Source organism: Mixophyes fleayi, chromosome 6 (assembly GCF_038048845.1).
Source record: "Mixophyes fleayi isolate aMixFle1 chromosome 6, aMixFle1.hap1, whole genome shotgun sequence".
Lineage (NCBI taxonomy): Eukaryota > Metazoa > Chordata > Amphibia > Anura > Limnodynastidae > Mixophyes > Mixophyes fleayi.
The window spans coordinates 160,847,716-160,863,734 of record NC_134407.1 but is presented as its reverse complement, the minus strand read 5'-3'; the positions used below and the strand labels follow the sequence as shown (position 1 = coordinate 160,863,734).

The following is a 16,019-nucleotide window of genomic DNA, read 5'->3' as shown; positions in this document are numbered from 1 at the left end:
GGGGAATAATAACTCACATTTCTCAATTCCAATTCGATTCCAGATCGATGCACACTGGATTTCCAGTACAGCAATGGTGGACTCAGGTGCTAACGGCAATTTTATGGACATTATGTTTGCTAAGAGAAATAAGATTGAAACTAGAGAAAAACAGATACCTGTGTTAATGGAAACCGTGGATGGTTCTCCTTTGAACTCTGGTCCAGTTACTCATGAAACCGAACCCCTGGACATCGTAATTAAGCTAAATCATTTGACTTTCTTACTGATCTCTTCTCCCCAGTTTCCTATTATTCTGGGAATTCTTTGGTTGGCTGCAAATAATCCATCTCTTAACTGGGAATCAAAGACTATTTCTTTTTCACAAGAAGCATATGCACCAGAGACTAAACCTGAATCATCTGTTGAAGAAGTGGGCAAGTTATATAATTCCCCTCCTAATGTTTTGGATAAGCTACCTCCACAATATAAAGACTTTTCTGATGTCTGTAGTAAGAAGAATGTTGACAAATTTCCACCTCACAGACCCTATGATTGTCCGGTGGATTTGTTACCTGGGGCTGCCATACCCTTTGGACATATTTATCCATTAGTCGAGCCGGAGTTAAAGGTCCTCAAGGATTATGTGGATGAAAGTTTAGAAAATGATTTTATTCGCCCTTCCATGTCTCCAGCAGGTGTACCAATTTTCTTTGTGAAAAAGAAGGATGGTTCATTACAACGATGTATTGACTATAGAGCATTGAATAAAGTTACAATCAAGAACCGTTACCCACTCTAACTTGTTTCAGAATAATTGGAGAGACTTCGCTCAGCAAGAATTTTAAACAAATTAGACTTACGTGGAGCATATAATTTAATTCGTATACAATCTGGCGATGAATGGAAGACTGTCTTTTTATGTAAATATGGACATTGTGAACATCTAGTTATGCCCTTTGGACTGTGCAATGCTTCTGCTACATTCCAACATTTCATGAATGACGTTTTTAAAGATTTAATTGACCAATTTGTTGTCATTTATCTCTACGACATTCTAATTTTCTCAAATTACCTAGAGGAGCATCAACAACAAGTTTGAACTATACTGGAACGTCTTTGCAGACACTGTTAGTACATTAAGTTGTAAAAGTGTGAATTCCACCAAATACAGATTCAGTTCTTGGGCTATATCATCTCATCTCACGGTTTGAGAAGGGACCCTAGCAAGGTGCAGGCTATAGTAGATTGGCCAGCTCCAAGAAATGTTAAAGAGGTACAAATGTTGGTAGGGTTTGTCAACTTCTATAGATGTTTCATTAAAAAAAGAAAAAAAAAGAAAATTAATTTCTTCAGAAAGAAATTATGATGTAGGAAATAAACAAATATTAGCCATTGTGGCTGCATTTACTGAATGCAGTACAATCCACAGCAGCCAGGGTTCAGCGAGTCACGGAAGACTCGCGGGATATTGTACTGTGACAAAGTTTGGCATCATCTACAGGAAGTTTGTCTGTTTATTAGTGCCATTTAAGTGAGATACTGATTCCAGAGCTCATCACCAACTGCAGCTCCAAGGAATGACCTTGCCTTGTTACATGCATTGTCTGTGTATCCAAACAAAGAAGTTGCAACGGTAGCCAAAAAGGCATTTAACAACCATCAACAGTATATTTCAGAAATAATGGTCGGTTTCAGTTTCTTTGATGATGAAGTGTCAACAGAAAAAAAAACTTATGGCTGCTGCTATCAAACACTCAGATGGATCTGACAATCCTCTGAAACGTATTGCACCAGTTCTTCAGCCAGCAACAAAGGGTTTACATAACTTCGTCACAAGATCAACGCTGAGTTTGTTCAAAATTCTTGGTCTGTCCGAGGAATTCTTGGAGTATGACCCGGCGGAATGGCAAAACCTTGAATCATACCAAAACAATCAGAAGATTGCAGACTCAGTGCAGTGAAGGTAGTAAATGATCTTGATGAGAGAGGTGTGGTGCTAATCCAAGAATTCAATTCTTCGATAACATGAAATGAGGAACAGAAGCAGTTCCTTTTGCAGGTCGTGGAGGAGCATCGCAGTAAGTTCTGCACGCCAACAAAAACTGTTGCCACCAAGAGACCATTATCAAAGTGACTAATGTAAACTTATTGTTTAACATTAATATTTAATACATTATGAAACAAATTACCGTTCTGTATTATCACAATGTAATCGTCATATAATAAACTTTGGTTGAGTTGTGCAAGTTCTAAATATAATATGATTTAAAAATAAAAATTAATGTCATGTTTTTTCACATTATAGCATATTTTGGTGGGTTGGTGGTTGTCATTTTCAAACAAAGATTTTTGGAATCACCCTACTATATATCTTTCTGGAGGTGTTTCCTTTTCCTGTCTCAACTCAGCTGACCTATGAATTAACCCATTGTAGAAGCTACTATGGACTCTGAGGAGCAAAATCCTCCAACTTACAAAATTAGGCCCATGATTGCTTTTATGAGCATTTTCCAAAGTCTGTGAAGTAGGTAAAATACGAACATGACTCTTATTGTGGCCTTTGGCACGCGTACCCAGTGAAGACCACAGCAGCTTTGCAGGGTAGACAACTAAATACACTATATGGACAAAAGTATTTGATCACTCCTGTTAATTATTGAGTTATTATTTATTATTATTATTATTATTAATTTTTATTTAGAGGGCGCCACAAAGTGTCCGTAGCGCCGTACAGGGACAAACAAGTACAATACAAGCTGGGACAGCACGGTACAGTAAACAATAAGCACAGTAACTCAGTAAGCTCAAAGCACAGCTAGAGAGAGGGGGAGGGAAGACCAGCAAGCGCTGGAGCCCAAGAGGAAGGGCACGGATGACGGGGAGACCCCCAGAGGGGTGGGGGGAAAGGTAGCTGGAGAGCAGAGTTAGAAGTGAAGGAAACAGGAGGAGAGATGACCCTGCTCAAGGGAGCGTACAATCTAAGGGGAGGGGTAGACAGACAGAGAGACACACAGGGATGAGAGGGAGAGAAGGGGGAACGGGGCAGTCAGGGGAGGGGGAAGAGGCAGAAAAAGGTAGGAAGTTAAGTGGGAGACTGGAAGGCTTTGAGAAAGAGGTGGGTTTTTAGAGCCCGTTTGAAACTGGACAGATTAGGGGATGTTCTGATGGAGGGAGGGAGCTTGTTCCAGTGGAGGGGGGCAGCGCGGGAGAAGGTGTTGAGGTGTTTCAATCAGACTCGTTGCCAGAGGTGTATGAAATCAAGCACCTAGCCATGCAGTCTCCACTTGCAAACATTTGTGATACAAAATGGGTTGTTCTGACAAGCTTAGTGACTTCAAGCATTGTATTGTGATAGGATGCCACCTTTGCAATAAAACGGTTTGTGAAATTTCATCCCTGCTGGATATTCCCTGGTCAACTGTAAGTTATATTATTAGAAAGTGGAAGTGTTTAAGAACAACAGCAACTCAGCCACGAAGCGGAAGACCACGTAAAATCACAGAGTGGGTTCAATGACTGCTAAGGCGCATGGTGCATAAAAGTCGCCAACGCTATGCTGATTCCATAGCTGGATTTCTGAACTTCCACTGGCATTAATGTAAGCACAAAAACTGTGCAGCGGGAGCTTAATGGAATGGGTTTCCATTGCGGACCAGCTACATGCAAGCTTCACATCCCCAAGACTAATGCCAAGAGTCGGATGAAGTGGTGTAAAGCACACCGACACTGGACTGTGAAGCAGTGGAAACGTGTTCTGTGGAATGATGAATCACGCTTCTCTGTTTGGCAGTCAAATGGGCAAGTCTGGGTTTGGCGGATGCCAGGATAACATTATCTGCCTGACTGCATTATGCCAACTGTGAAGTTTGATGGAGGAGGGATAATGGTATGGGGCTGTTTTTTCAGGGTTTGGACTAGTCACCTTATCTCCAGTGAAGGGTAATCTTAATGCTTCAGCATACCAAGTCATTTTGGACAATGATATGCTTACAACTTTATGGCAACAGTTTGGGGAAGGCCCTTCTCTATTCCAAGACGACTGTGCCCCAGTGCACAAAGCATGGACTACAAAGCCATGGTTTGATAAGTTCGGTGTGGAAGAACTTGACTGGCCCGCACAGAGCCCTGATCTCAACCCCACTTAACTCTTTTGAGATGAACTGGGATTGCGAGTCAGGCCTTGTCGTCCAACATCAGTGTCTGACCTCATAAATCCTATAGAGAATGAATGGTCAAAAATTCCACACAGAAACACTCCAACTTGCTGTAGAAAGCCTTCCAAGAAGAGTGGAAGCAGTTGTCACTGCAAAAGGAAGGCCAACTCCATATTAAAGCATATGTATTTCAAAACAATATCATTACAGTCGCTGTTGGAGTAATGGTCAAGTGTCCGAATACTTTTGTTCATATAGTGTATGTCTTCAGACCATAACACTTAATGGTACTCCAACAACATCCTAGTAGGTTAATTGGCTGCTATCAAAAATTGACCCTAGTCTCTGCCTGTGTGTGCATGTTAGGGGATTTAGACTGTAAGCTCCAATGGGGTAGGGACTGATGTGAAAGAGTTCTCTGTACAGCGCTGCAGAATCTGTGGCGCTATATAAATAAATGGTGATGATGATAGTAGATTTTCTAGGTAGATAATTAATTTACACATGAAATATTTAAGTTCAAATACATGCTGGATGTCCTCCTCTACATGGACAAACCTCCTCACACAGTCCCAGAGGTAAACAGAACACTCTAGTGTGCCACTGTGCATTAAAAAGAGTGGTGTGGTCATGTCACACTAGGGGAAGTGTCTTAAGTGCTAGACCGTCCCCAAACCTCCTCCCTTAAAAAGCTTTCATTTGCTGTGTGCACATGTCATTGTTGCCAGGGACATACCTCCCAACTTCCCAGGAGTCAGGGCATGTTCCTCAAATCTTGAGCGTTGGGGGTATGCTCTGGCCTGATGTACCATGCATCCTAATAATCTAACTTACAAAAATAAAAACTAATTATTTGCTATAAGTTATGAGAAAATAAAACTCACTGTATTACTAACGCGCACAACTATATTATTTAACTAAACTTTCACATAGCTTGAAGTAGTTCTTATAATCTAATTTATACATTTTCGCCAGAACGTAACACATCGCCAACCACAAGATGGCGGACAACACTTACACTGTTTTACACCACGGAGGGAGAGGCGGATGCTGGGCATAGTTTACCTCGGAAGTGTTTACTTCCAGCATGCAATGAAGAGCTAGCGGCCGAATCGGCAAATAAACTCTTTGGCGTCACTATGGCAGCGCTCGTCAGATTAGGAGTAAGTAAAGGTGCTGTGTGTAGGGATACCCCCACAGGAGTGTGCGAGTGGTATGTTCTGCACTGCCTAGGATCTCTGGTGTTGTTAGTGGGGGTAGGAGGTCATCTGGCTGCGTGTGAGTTTAGGACAGGTACAGTGCATGAGACAAGGTGACCTCATGTTCTCCAAATGGACATGTGATGTCTATCATAATCTTAGTATAACAATTATAATTTCTTTAATTAGTATGTTAAATTAATATTTTTTTAGCCCTCTCTCAACCTTTAATGTCTAATAATTAACATTAACCAGATTGACAGTTGTCCCTGGCAATATTCTTGTACAGTATTGACTAAATGGGCAGTATTATGTAACATGTTTCACATGCTGGTTACATTTCTCAGTCTCTATTTTTACATGTAGTGTCTATTAAACTATGTACATTCATAATTCCACTCATGCACACTGGATATCTTTAACTGGAAACCTTGTTTTCAGCTTGTTTGACATTGTCTTAGGGGTAGTGTCACACTTGCATATGTAGGGTCGTTTTTTTAACCAGTGGTTAAATGCTATATAAAAATAAAGTAAAGTGAAAAAGAAAATCATGTCACACAGATATAGTTTAGCAGCAGCAGTTGCTCTTAATGCTACTTGAACATCATTTGGGGCTAGTGTGCAAAACACAATAAATAGTTACATTAAAAAAAAAATTAAACTCTTCTGCTTATAAAACCCCTCTGGTTTTTAAGTAGTTAATGCATTTGATTTGACTCTGCTTTTTAAATATTCTTCAAAGATGTACATAATATGAATGTCCATTTAAATTTGGAATTTTAAGGAGGTATGATCTTTGTTTTCTAATGAAAAAAAAAAAGATCTTGTAAGCATTATTTTCTATGATCTCTAGCCATCGCTAAACAAATGAAAATGCTAGCATATGATTTTTAAAAGAGAAAAAGGTGTGTGGATAAGCCCTAAAATGGCCATGAGTGTCAATTTCACACCTGTGTGATTTCAGTTAATTGGCCCAATATTACCACTTGTGCTTGGTCCCAAAATGAGTTGAATGCCCATTAATAATAAAATGAAAGACAAATTAGTTCATTATCTGACATGTTTATAAGGGGCACATTTATCAATATTCACATAAAGGGAAAAATAGTTTTCAATCCTTATCGCAATGATAAGGATTGAACTATTTCTCAAATTTATGTACAACCCAGCACAGAAACAGCAGTTCCGATAAACTGCAGTTTCTGTGATAAAAAATATACTTACCCCGCCTCTTCGGAACGCGCTGTCTCCGGATCTCCTCCTCGTCCTCTTCAGTTCTCTTCTTACAGCAATTGCGCATGTGCAGTTCTAAGAACATCTTGCTTTGTCTCTGCAACTATAGAGTGGTGAGTGACGGGGAGGGATCATGTTATCCCTCCACTCATGTGCTGTCCAGCTCTGCTCTTCGGAGCAGAGCTGACAGTACTGAAATTTTTCATTTATGATAATGTACGCCAGCTTCAGCTGGCATTATCATGACAATCTTCTGAAAAAAAATAATTTTTCAGAACTTGTTAGATGGCAAGTGGGAGCAGTCACCATACTATTGAATGGTGACTTCTCCCAAAAACTAAGCAGAATGCAAAACAGCAGATATCCACGATATCTGCTGCGATGCACCTTTCATAAATATGCGGGACACACAAAGGGCCATGGATTGTACGGTAAGTGCACAATAGTGCACCATCACTATTTCTTAAATATGCCCCTAAATGTGGTCAGAAGATGTCAGATATCATAAGGCTTATTTACAAAGGTGTACCTGCAGTGTATGTATATCTACTTTTACACAAATGGTTTTACAGGGAAAACTTATGGTTTGTGGGCTAAGACACCAGTGTCTGCAAGATGCAAAATTTTGCACTGACTGATAGGAGGAGTTTGGCAAATCCTGGGCATTCTATGCTGAGTATGGATTAGGTGCACTTATCCGGGTACTTTTGCCTTACTATATAAGATCAAGATTCTGTTTTGTGAAACATGCTTATTTAAATCGGATAAAGGGGAGGGCTTGGTATTTCCATAATCTATGACCTGCCACAAACCAGGTCTTGCCCTATTGTTTTAATGGGATGCCTTTTGCACTTCTAGTGAGAAGTACATTTGGACATGAATTTCAACTCATGGTAAAAAAAACTTTCAAACACACAAATGTGACACTTGTAATAAAGGCAGGCCCCAATGTCCTCCATTTCATGATTATCAATGTGGCTAAATCGGGCAGTAATTAGTAAGGATAAAATCTGAAAAGTTTAAGTGAATTAAAGGGATGGACCACAGTGTTAGTATGTTATACTGTGAAGTTATGTTTTGTGCTTTCCGCCGCATGCATTAATAATGACATTTGTGATTAAAATATTTAACTTGCTGCTCTTAACTTTAAACTTAACTCTTGCTGCCCCATACAGTCAGCCTTGTCCCAAGATAAACAGATAATGCTTCCATTATCTGTATTACTGTCATTATCCATCACCTTTTCAGACCATGCTACTTTTTAATTAACTTGGTGGAGTGTCATGTTTAACTGGAAATGCTGCTTACTAATAAGGTTATCTTAGCGTGAATTATGAAAAAATGTTGACATTTCAAAGAAAACTGTCATTGTGTGTATCAAAACTTTTGCTTACAGCTATTTGCTACATGTAGGAATCCTGCACTAACATGCATTTGGATACGGAAACAAAGAGCAAAGTACAGTATGTTAAATTCGGGAATGTAAATGTATTCCAATATATTATGCTTTTAGCACAATTACTCAATGCCCTTTAACTGATATGCAAATTTTGTGCATAATCTTATGGGTTTTTTTTTTCTTAAATCTGAGGCACTAAACTTGTCTTAAACTTGTCTCTTAAAGGATGACTAAACCATAACATTTAAACTTTCTGATACAACCTATGAAAATTAAATATTAAAATATACTGTTCAGTGGTAACTTGACATATTCCACAGCTGCTCTGCTAAGAAGTAAAGTATTACTTTCCCACTCCATTATAGACAACAAACCCACCCACATCTTTAGGATAGTGTTCTGATAGAAGTCCAGAAGCTGAGACTGAGTTTCTGTGAAATCTCTGGCCTTGGTACTGTACATGGATTAACCAATAGACTGTGTATTTTTGCAAAGCAAGTCTGCCTAGTTGTCCGTTACTGACTGCTTATTTAGTTATAGAGACATCTCTTGCTTAACATGGCAGCCTGCTGTATTTTGGCAAACGAGAGCATGGTGGACATGTTTAGTTAAGTATAAACACTTCAGTTCGATTATACGGATATTGATATTTATTAATGTCAACTAATGGTTATTTGCTCTTTAATGCACTTGAACGCCATAGATGAATGGTTTTACTTCCCTGCATCTCTCCTCCAGACCCTTAGAATATTATTGAGTCAGGATCAGACGTCTATGAATGGGTTTCTGGATAACAAAAATCACATATACCGGTATATATTCTGCCCAGTTTAGAACCACTGATCTGTAAACATATGAGCAAGTACGTGTGTGCTTTTATTAAACTGTGGCTATGTGTTATACAAATTAAAGAGGTGGTGAGTTGGATGCATATTGGATGTAATTTACGCTGCAAAAAAACCCAAACAGTTGTGTACAAATTGTGTTTTTTAAGCCCAAATGCTGAGTCACAGGAATCTCAAGATGCGTCCAGATCTGCACCTGTTGCATATGTGCTAGATTTAGTCAGACATATATACACCCCCATACACACAACCAGGTCATAAGCATAAGATTAAGTTTAACATTTGTTTTGCAAAAGACATTCATATTAGACTTGTCATAATACTCCAGCTCGCAGTACGAATGAAAGTAGAAAAAAGATAAAAAATTCTAGAATATATGCACCATCAGTTCAGAAACCATCAGCTTCAGAAGTGAATTCGTAATAAGTCAATCCGAAGCGGTAAGGTATTGCTGGTGAGGGACTTAAATAAACTGGAGGATTGGGCGGCCAAATGGAATATGAGGTTTAACACAGATAAATGTAAGGTTATGCATTCAGGGATCAAAAACAAGAACGCAATCTATAAATTAAATGGAATTAATTTAGGAGAATCTATAATGGAAAAGGATGTGGGAGTGCTCGTAGACAGTAGACTTAGCAATAGTGCTCAATGTCAAGCAGCACCTGCAAGGGCAAACAAAGTATTGGCATGCATAAAAAGGGGCATAGATGCAAGGGAAGACAGTGTAATTTTGCCACTGTATAAATCGTTGGTAAGACCTCATCTTGAATATGCAGTACAGTTCTGGGCACCACTCTATAAAAAAGATAATTTGGAACTAGAAAGGGTTCAGAGAAGGGCGACAAAATTGATAAAGGGTATGGAGTCATTAAGTTATGAGGAAAGGTTAGCCAGTTTAGGCATGTTTACTTTAGAAAAGAGGCGTCTAAGGGGAGATATGATTACTATGTACAAATACATTAGGGGTCAATATAGAGAGCTTTTATGGGAACTTTTTACCCCAAGGACCATACACAGGACACGTGGTCATCCCCCAAGGTTAGAGGAGAGGAAATTTCACAACCAGCAAAGGAAGGGGTTCTTTGCAGTAAGGGCAGTCAAGATATGGAATTCATTGCCAGGGAAGGTTGTGATGGCAGATTCAATAGATATGTTTAAGAAAGGGTTAGACAAATTTTTAGCGGAAAGGTGTATCCAGGGATACGGCCGTTAATTCAAAATGAAGGATAGTAGTGGATATAGGGTAAAAATAGGACTGCAATATTGAGTCTGGGGGGATTTTCAAAATTGAAACAGATTGGCGGTTGCTTACTCTGGATTAATTTCAAATATAAGTGCAGGATCGCAGGAGATCCAAAATAGGTTGAACTTGATGGACTGGTGTCTTTTTTTCAACCTCATCAACTATGTTACTATGTTACTGTCATCGTCAACGGCGTTTATTTGTACCTGCCCTCTAACAGGTGCAAAGGATACTGCTCCTGAAAAGCATATATGCATGTCTGTGCTGGTCTGAATTAGGCGATTTTATGTATAGACACACTTGCTGTAGTTGGGCTATGTTAGACCTCCCCTGTTTCACCTGTCCAGTAATAAGGACGCGTACAAGCATATGCATGCATTGTCTTTGTCTGCATGCGCAGTACATGTATTCGTACAAACTGCCGTGAATTGAACTCCACATTTACTAGGTCACATTTTGTGTGTGTGTTTTATATATATATATATATATATATATATATATATATATATATATATATACTGTCACACAATAATTATTCCTTCCACTTCATACTGTATTTGTGACGTTTGAAGTTCTATTCACAAGCCGTACAATAAATATGCAGCAATTATTGCCAAATCACGCAAAAACTAATATATTTTACATGCTTCCTAAAATACCTGTGTATCACATGCCACATTTCAGCATACCATTTCAGTAAAAAATTGTTTCTATACATGTGTGTCACTGACTCTCCAGTACCCTTACCTCAGTCCTGCCTCATGCTATTAATAAACATTATTTAGAAATTTTACTTGACAAATTTTAATTTTTAAAAAATAAAAACATAAACATTAATGTAAAAGTATTAATATTAAACAGTAACTTAGAGAACTGGACTCCCAATGTGCCTGTGGTATAAGTCCTCATATTTTTTTTTTTTTGTTTGTTTTTTAATATGTAGTTTTTCAAAATAAAGCAGACCTTGTGAATTCACTTGATTTGGTCTGCTTCCACAATCAGTCAACACAGTAACCCAAGGAAATAAAGAATATAAATGAAATGAAGAAAACTAATGAGAAAGCATGATTATTCCGTAATATTGTATGTACATGATTTGTAAATTACAAAGACTTGACATTTAAGGCTTTTATGTTTGAAAGAAGAGCCTAGGGCCCTATCTTGGTACATAGATTGTTGTTTTTATTAAAAAGCTATTCATGTAGGGTTAGTCAGTAATATAAAACAAAAGAAAGAGCAGGCAGAAATGTCGGAAAAGAGACAAATGCATGAACTTGGAAGTCTACCCACATGTTATATTTTGTTATTATTGCCCCTAACATGTTTAACATTCACCCCATACTTTATTTTGTATTAAAACGCATTTAGTAAAAAAAAAAAAAAAAAAAAAAAAATCCCCTAAAATTCACTTATAATGCACCTCTACCTATTCAGTTATATGCATGAATTCTGCTTTTAAAAAGTAGTGTGCACACAGGGGTTTTATCTCAGAAGCTGAACTGTGTTACAACTTAGTGCCACGTTCTTGTGATGGACAGAACCCACTCCCTCCTCCAACATTTGTATGTGGTACAGAATGGGGGAGTAACATTTATATGACTTAAGTAATAACGCAAATGTCTGGTACGTGCTACCACTCAAAAGATATTCTTGTGCTATAACAGATTAGGTAAATGGCTGGGAAAAAACACTGGTCAGTTGCAGTCAGTGTAAGCTAATGGGAGCATTTCACTGCTCATACCACTCAATATATGTCAGTTGCATAGGCCTGTGATGCAGCAGGCACTGGAGGGGCATCTTAATACATTTTAGCTTTATGTGTAGCATCAAAACCCACTGTTATTTTAATTACTGGTAGAATGCATGTCTTGTATTAATTACCGGTAAAATATATAATTAGTATGGGATGTGCAGATGTTGAGACATGGCATGGAGATGTGCAGAGACGGGAAGCAAAGCAAAATAGTCCTAGTGGTACAGATGGTAAAGTCAGGCATTTCATGTGTGGACAGATAGCAATGAGACTGGTATATCCGAACAGCTTGCTGGAAAGTCAATATGTTGTCAAAGAATAGCTGAGAAGGATATCAGGCTTTCACAATCCTGGTCAGCACTGATTGCTTTCAAAGGCAAGTATAACCATTACAGTAAATCTAGACTGCACACTAAAGGGTAAATGGAAGGCAGGCTATTTAAATGTGGTATAATCCTCTAAATAATCCTTCTAGTGTTTTAATAAACAGATTAACTCTCTGATACATAAATTATAGGTAATATTGTCAGACTAGCTTTATATAGTGTTTCCTCACTTAAGCAAATAGTAAGTAGTGTTCTGTAGATCACTATGCTGTAATCAGTCATATGCCAGTTGTTCATCTATATCTAATAACTGGTACTTAAAAAGCAGATATCCTTTAGTCCATTTAATGTGCAGGACTATATGGGTCAGTGATGACACCCATGGCTTCAGTGGTGATTACTGCAAGTCCCAGCTTGCCCTGCAAGCATGGTGTTACATAACAATAGTCAGAGATCGCCTATCTCTGATATAAACTTTCCCTGAGTGCACTTTTGAAACATTCTTAAACTGTGCAGGATGAGTTTTTATTAGGTGTACACCACACAAATGGTGTTTTTTGTTTTGGTTTTTTTTAAAAGAAAAAACAAAACTCGGACCCCCTTTTTAAATTATAATTACCTCTTGCTATGATGTCATTGTGGATACTGGCCATAATGCTATATCAGTATAAAGCTGATTTCACATTAAGATTATTAATATAATTTTCTTTCAACCAGCACCCCCTTTCTTCTCATGACCTTGGTAGGGGTGGGGACCAGTTTTCGCAAACCCAAGTCTTTAATGTGAGAAGCTCTAGACTTAAGGGGTGCGCTCAAATATAAAGGTTCTAAATTTAAAAAAAATGGGCACAAAAGCAGACAGAGCTGAACATTATGCACATATTTTAGTTGTGTATTTCTGTAGTAAATGATCTCCAATCTAGTACTTTATGTCTGTTTCTATACTTTCAACATATATACATATTGTTTCTCTGTTGGAACACATGAGAGTAGTATTGTAATTGAAATTACAGGTAGGAAACTTGCAGTACTGTGTCCTAAAATGACGTTCAACTATCTTGCATATTGCAGTAAAAAAAATAAAAAGGCTTAATATTTAAGACGAATGCATTCTTTCCTGATGCGATACAGTATTTTGAAGCTTATCTGTGGTACAATGCAGACATCTGAAGTATGGCTTTTGTTTGGCATGTTTTCGAATCTGGGATGCTCTTCAAGCTTTTAATGTTCTTCATTTTATTATATTTGCAGATAAAATACTTTCACGTGATACAGGAGATTGCACACAGTCTATAGCAGTATGTGGCCCACCTCCAGTCTAGTAATTTTCTTTTACCTAGTTAGTCTGATGTTAGAGTGAGCACAGTGCATTCATATAGTCTGTAGCAGGCTAGTCCTTTAACTGGATGCTGACGTCTTTTCACTACCTTGCTATGAGTTAGCCTAACTTTTCTACTGTTTTATCAGCGTTAATATTCTATGCTGGTGCTCTTATCTTATAATGTTAATTAATGGTTCTCTGAAAAGGTACTTTGAAGCCCTGAAAAATATGCTGTAACCACTGTTTTGTTTCACCACTGTTAGTTGACTTATTTTTTTGTGTGTTTTCAGACTCTACAGGTACGAATAACTTCACAGATTGCTGCTTGCAATGCAGTACACACCAGTACAGCACAGATTATGTGGTATAGGACATGTCCCAACATAAGTCAGGTGAGAACATGGAATAGAGCATTGTGCAATTGTTAGCAAACTACTATGATGCTTTTAATCTCCATTATGGATTCTGGTGCATAAACTCCCTTAAAGTGAAATGTTTGCCATATTAGATTTTGAAATTACTTATTTTATATGCCTTTATAAGTAGTGAGATAGAATTCAATAGACAAGATATGTACGTACACAACACACAATTAAAGGACTTGTGCACTTTTGGACAACCCACTCTTACTAGCTCCTGCCCACCATATAACTTATTGGGAAACTGGATGAGACCTGTTCTTGAACTTAGCAGTCGTAGTGCCAAATTTCTTAACAGACAGGGGAAAGAGCTGTTAATGCTTGCAGACTGAATCCATCATTCTGTCCTACCACCTTCTGGAACGGGATTGTGGTGTGAATGTAGAACCCAATTGTATTCATTGAGGCTCCTTTCCCACCCAGTTCTCTTCACTAACATATCCTCCCCTTCATAGTACTCCAGTGGATCAGGTGAATCCTGGGGAATAAATAACTAAAATTGATGCAACATGAGATCTTTGGGGGGAATAGAGAAGTAATTTATGTAGGGTCTGATTGAAGTCCAAACATACGCCGTTTGCATAGCATAACTTGAGGGAGTTTAACCCAGAAACCAATCCATACGCATTATGACCCCCTATGACTAGAGAAACAGAAAGAGAGGACTAACAACTTGAATAAGGCACTTAGTATCGGCATTAATACACCAAATTATATGGCAGCAGTCACATGATAATATCAGATACTAAAATCATTGTGCTCATCACTTCAGTATTCCATAGTAGAAACAATAGAATCACTTGCATATAATAAGGAATAACATCTCTCTTTCTGCAGATCAGGGATTCACACCTTTTTCTTATCAACTACCCCTTAATGTTTCCAGGAACCTGTAAACCGATAACAGGTTGTCAGAGTATTGACACTGATATTAGAAATGGTCTGCTGGCAATAAGAGTAGGCAGATTAAAAATGGTGAAGTGTTAAAAATTAATAAATCAAACTATTCCTTACCAAAAGTCATATAAGTAATTGTTCTGTTTTATCAAAATAGTAGAGTATAGTGTGATCTGGACCACTGTTCACAAAAATGCAGTTTATCTGTTCACTTAAAACCAACAAAGAGATTAAGGAGCTTGGTGATATTGATTGGATGTGTTCTCTTGAATACTATTTTAAAATGGCTGCATTCACTGTGATGCACTTTAAGTCCAGTTTATTACAATTGTCTATTACACTACACACTTGCTTAAACCACATGTAATAGTATCTTGGATCCCATAAGTAAATGTTTGTAGTCAACTCATAATTAATTATAGTGATGATGTGATTTCACATGTGATGCAGTGTTATGTTGACCATGCATTCTGCTTGGTTTGGCGTTTCCCAATTCCTTACATGCAAGATGTGATCACCTAAAGTTCCACTGAATAAACTGCAGTCATCCGTCCATATTATCTTGCCTGAGATTGCCATTGATCTTGGTTGCTGATTAATGACCGTTTAACACAAGACCTTCACAAACTTCTCAGCTGGGTGTTTTCCAACTTTTTCCCCTCCTTCCTACATCTTCACTAACATAACTTGCCAGCACTTTTATTTGAATATGCTCTGGTACAATCAGAAGTATAGTGAATAGCAAGACATTCACAGCTGTGTTTATTATATAACACTAACTAAGATCCTGGTGGAAGTCTGGTTGTGGCATAATACCTCAATGATCCCCAGATGTTTTTCAAATGACACTTAATCAGCAGAAGGTACATAAATAGAGAGGAAAATGTTTCATAAATCACTGGAACAGTCAGCTGCAAAATTTCAGCATTGAAGTTATTTTAAAGGAAATTCCAGTCCCTGTTGTTTATAAAATTATCATATGTTAGTAATGTAAATTATCTTTAAAAGTGCAGTAGTGTAATGCAAAAGAGCCATTGAAGCGTGAAAATTCCAAGAGTGCACAATACTCGCAGCATGGTGCAAACCGTGCTTGCCAACATTATGGCACTCGGAGGCTGTGCAGACAGTAACGTAGTGGACGATGACCTATATATCATAGGCTGCTGTGCTGCGAGCTCACTGGGTACCCACAGGGAGTGTTTTGATATTGAATGGTTTGTTGGCAGCTGCCGGGGCACGGCATGC

The 16,019-nt window shown here is 38.2% G+C and overlaps 1 protein-coding gene across 1 annotated transcript in view; it reads left to right on the top strand.

Moving 5' to 3' along the window:
• Positions 1-5,183: 5,183 nt before the first annotated feature.
• Positions 5,184-16,019, top strand: part of UQCC1 (ubiquinol-cytochrome c reductase complex assembly factor 1) — a 101,871-nt gene continuing 91,035 nt past the window's right edge. Inside the window, exons 1-2 of the mRNA XM_075176944.1 lie at positions 5,184-5,299; positions 13,749-13,850. Coding sequence (XP_075033045.1) covers positions 5,276-5,299; positions 13,749-13,850 — 126 coding nt within the window. The 5' untranslated portion in view covers positions 5,184-5,275. The remainder of the gene's footprint in view (positions 5,300-13,748; positions 13,851-16,019) is intronic.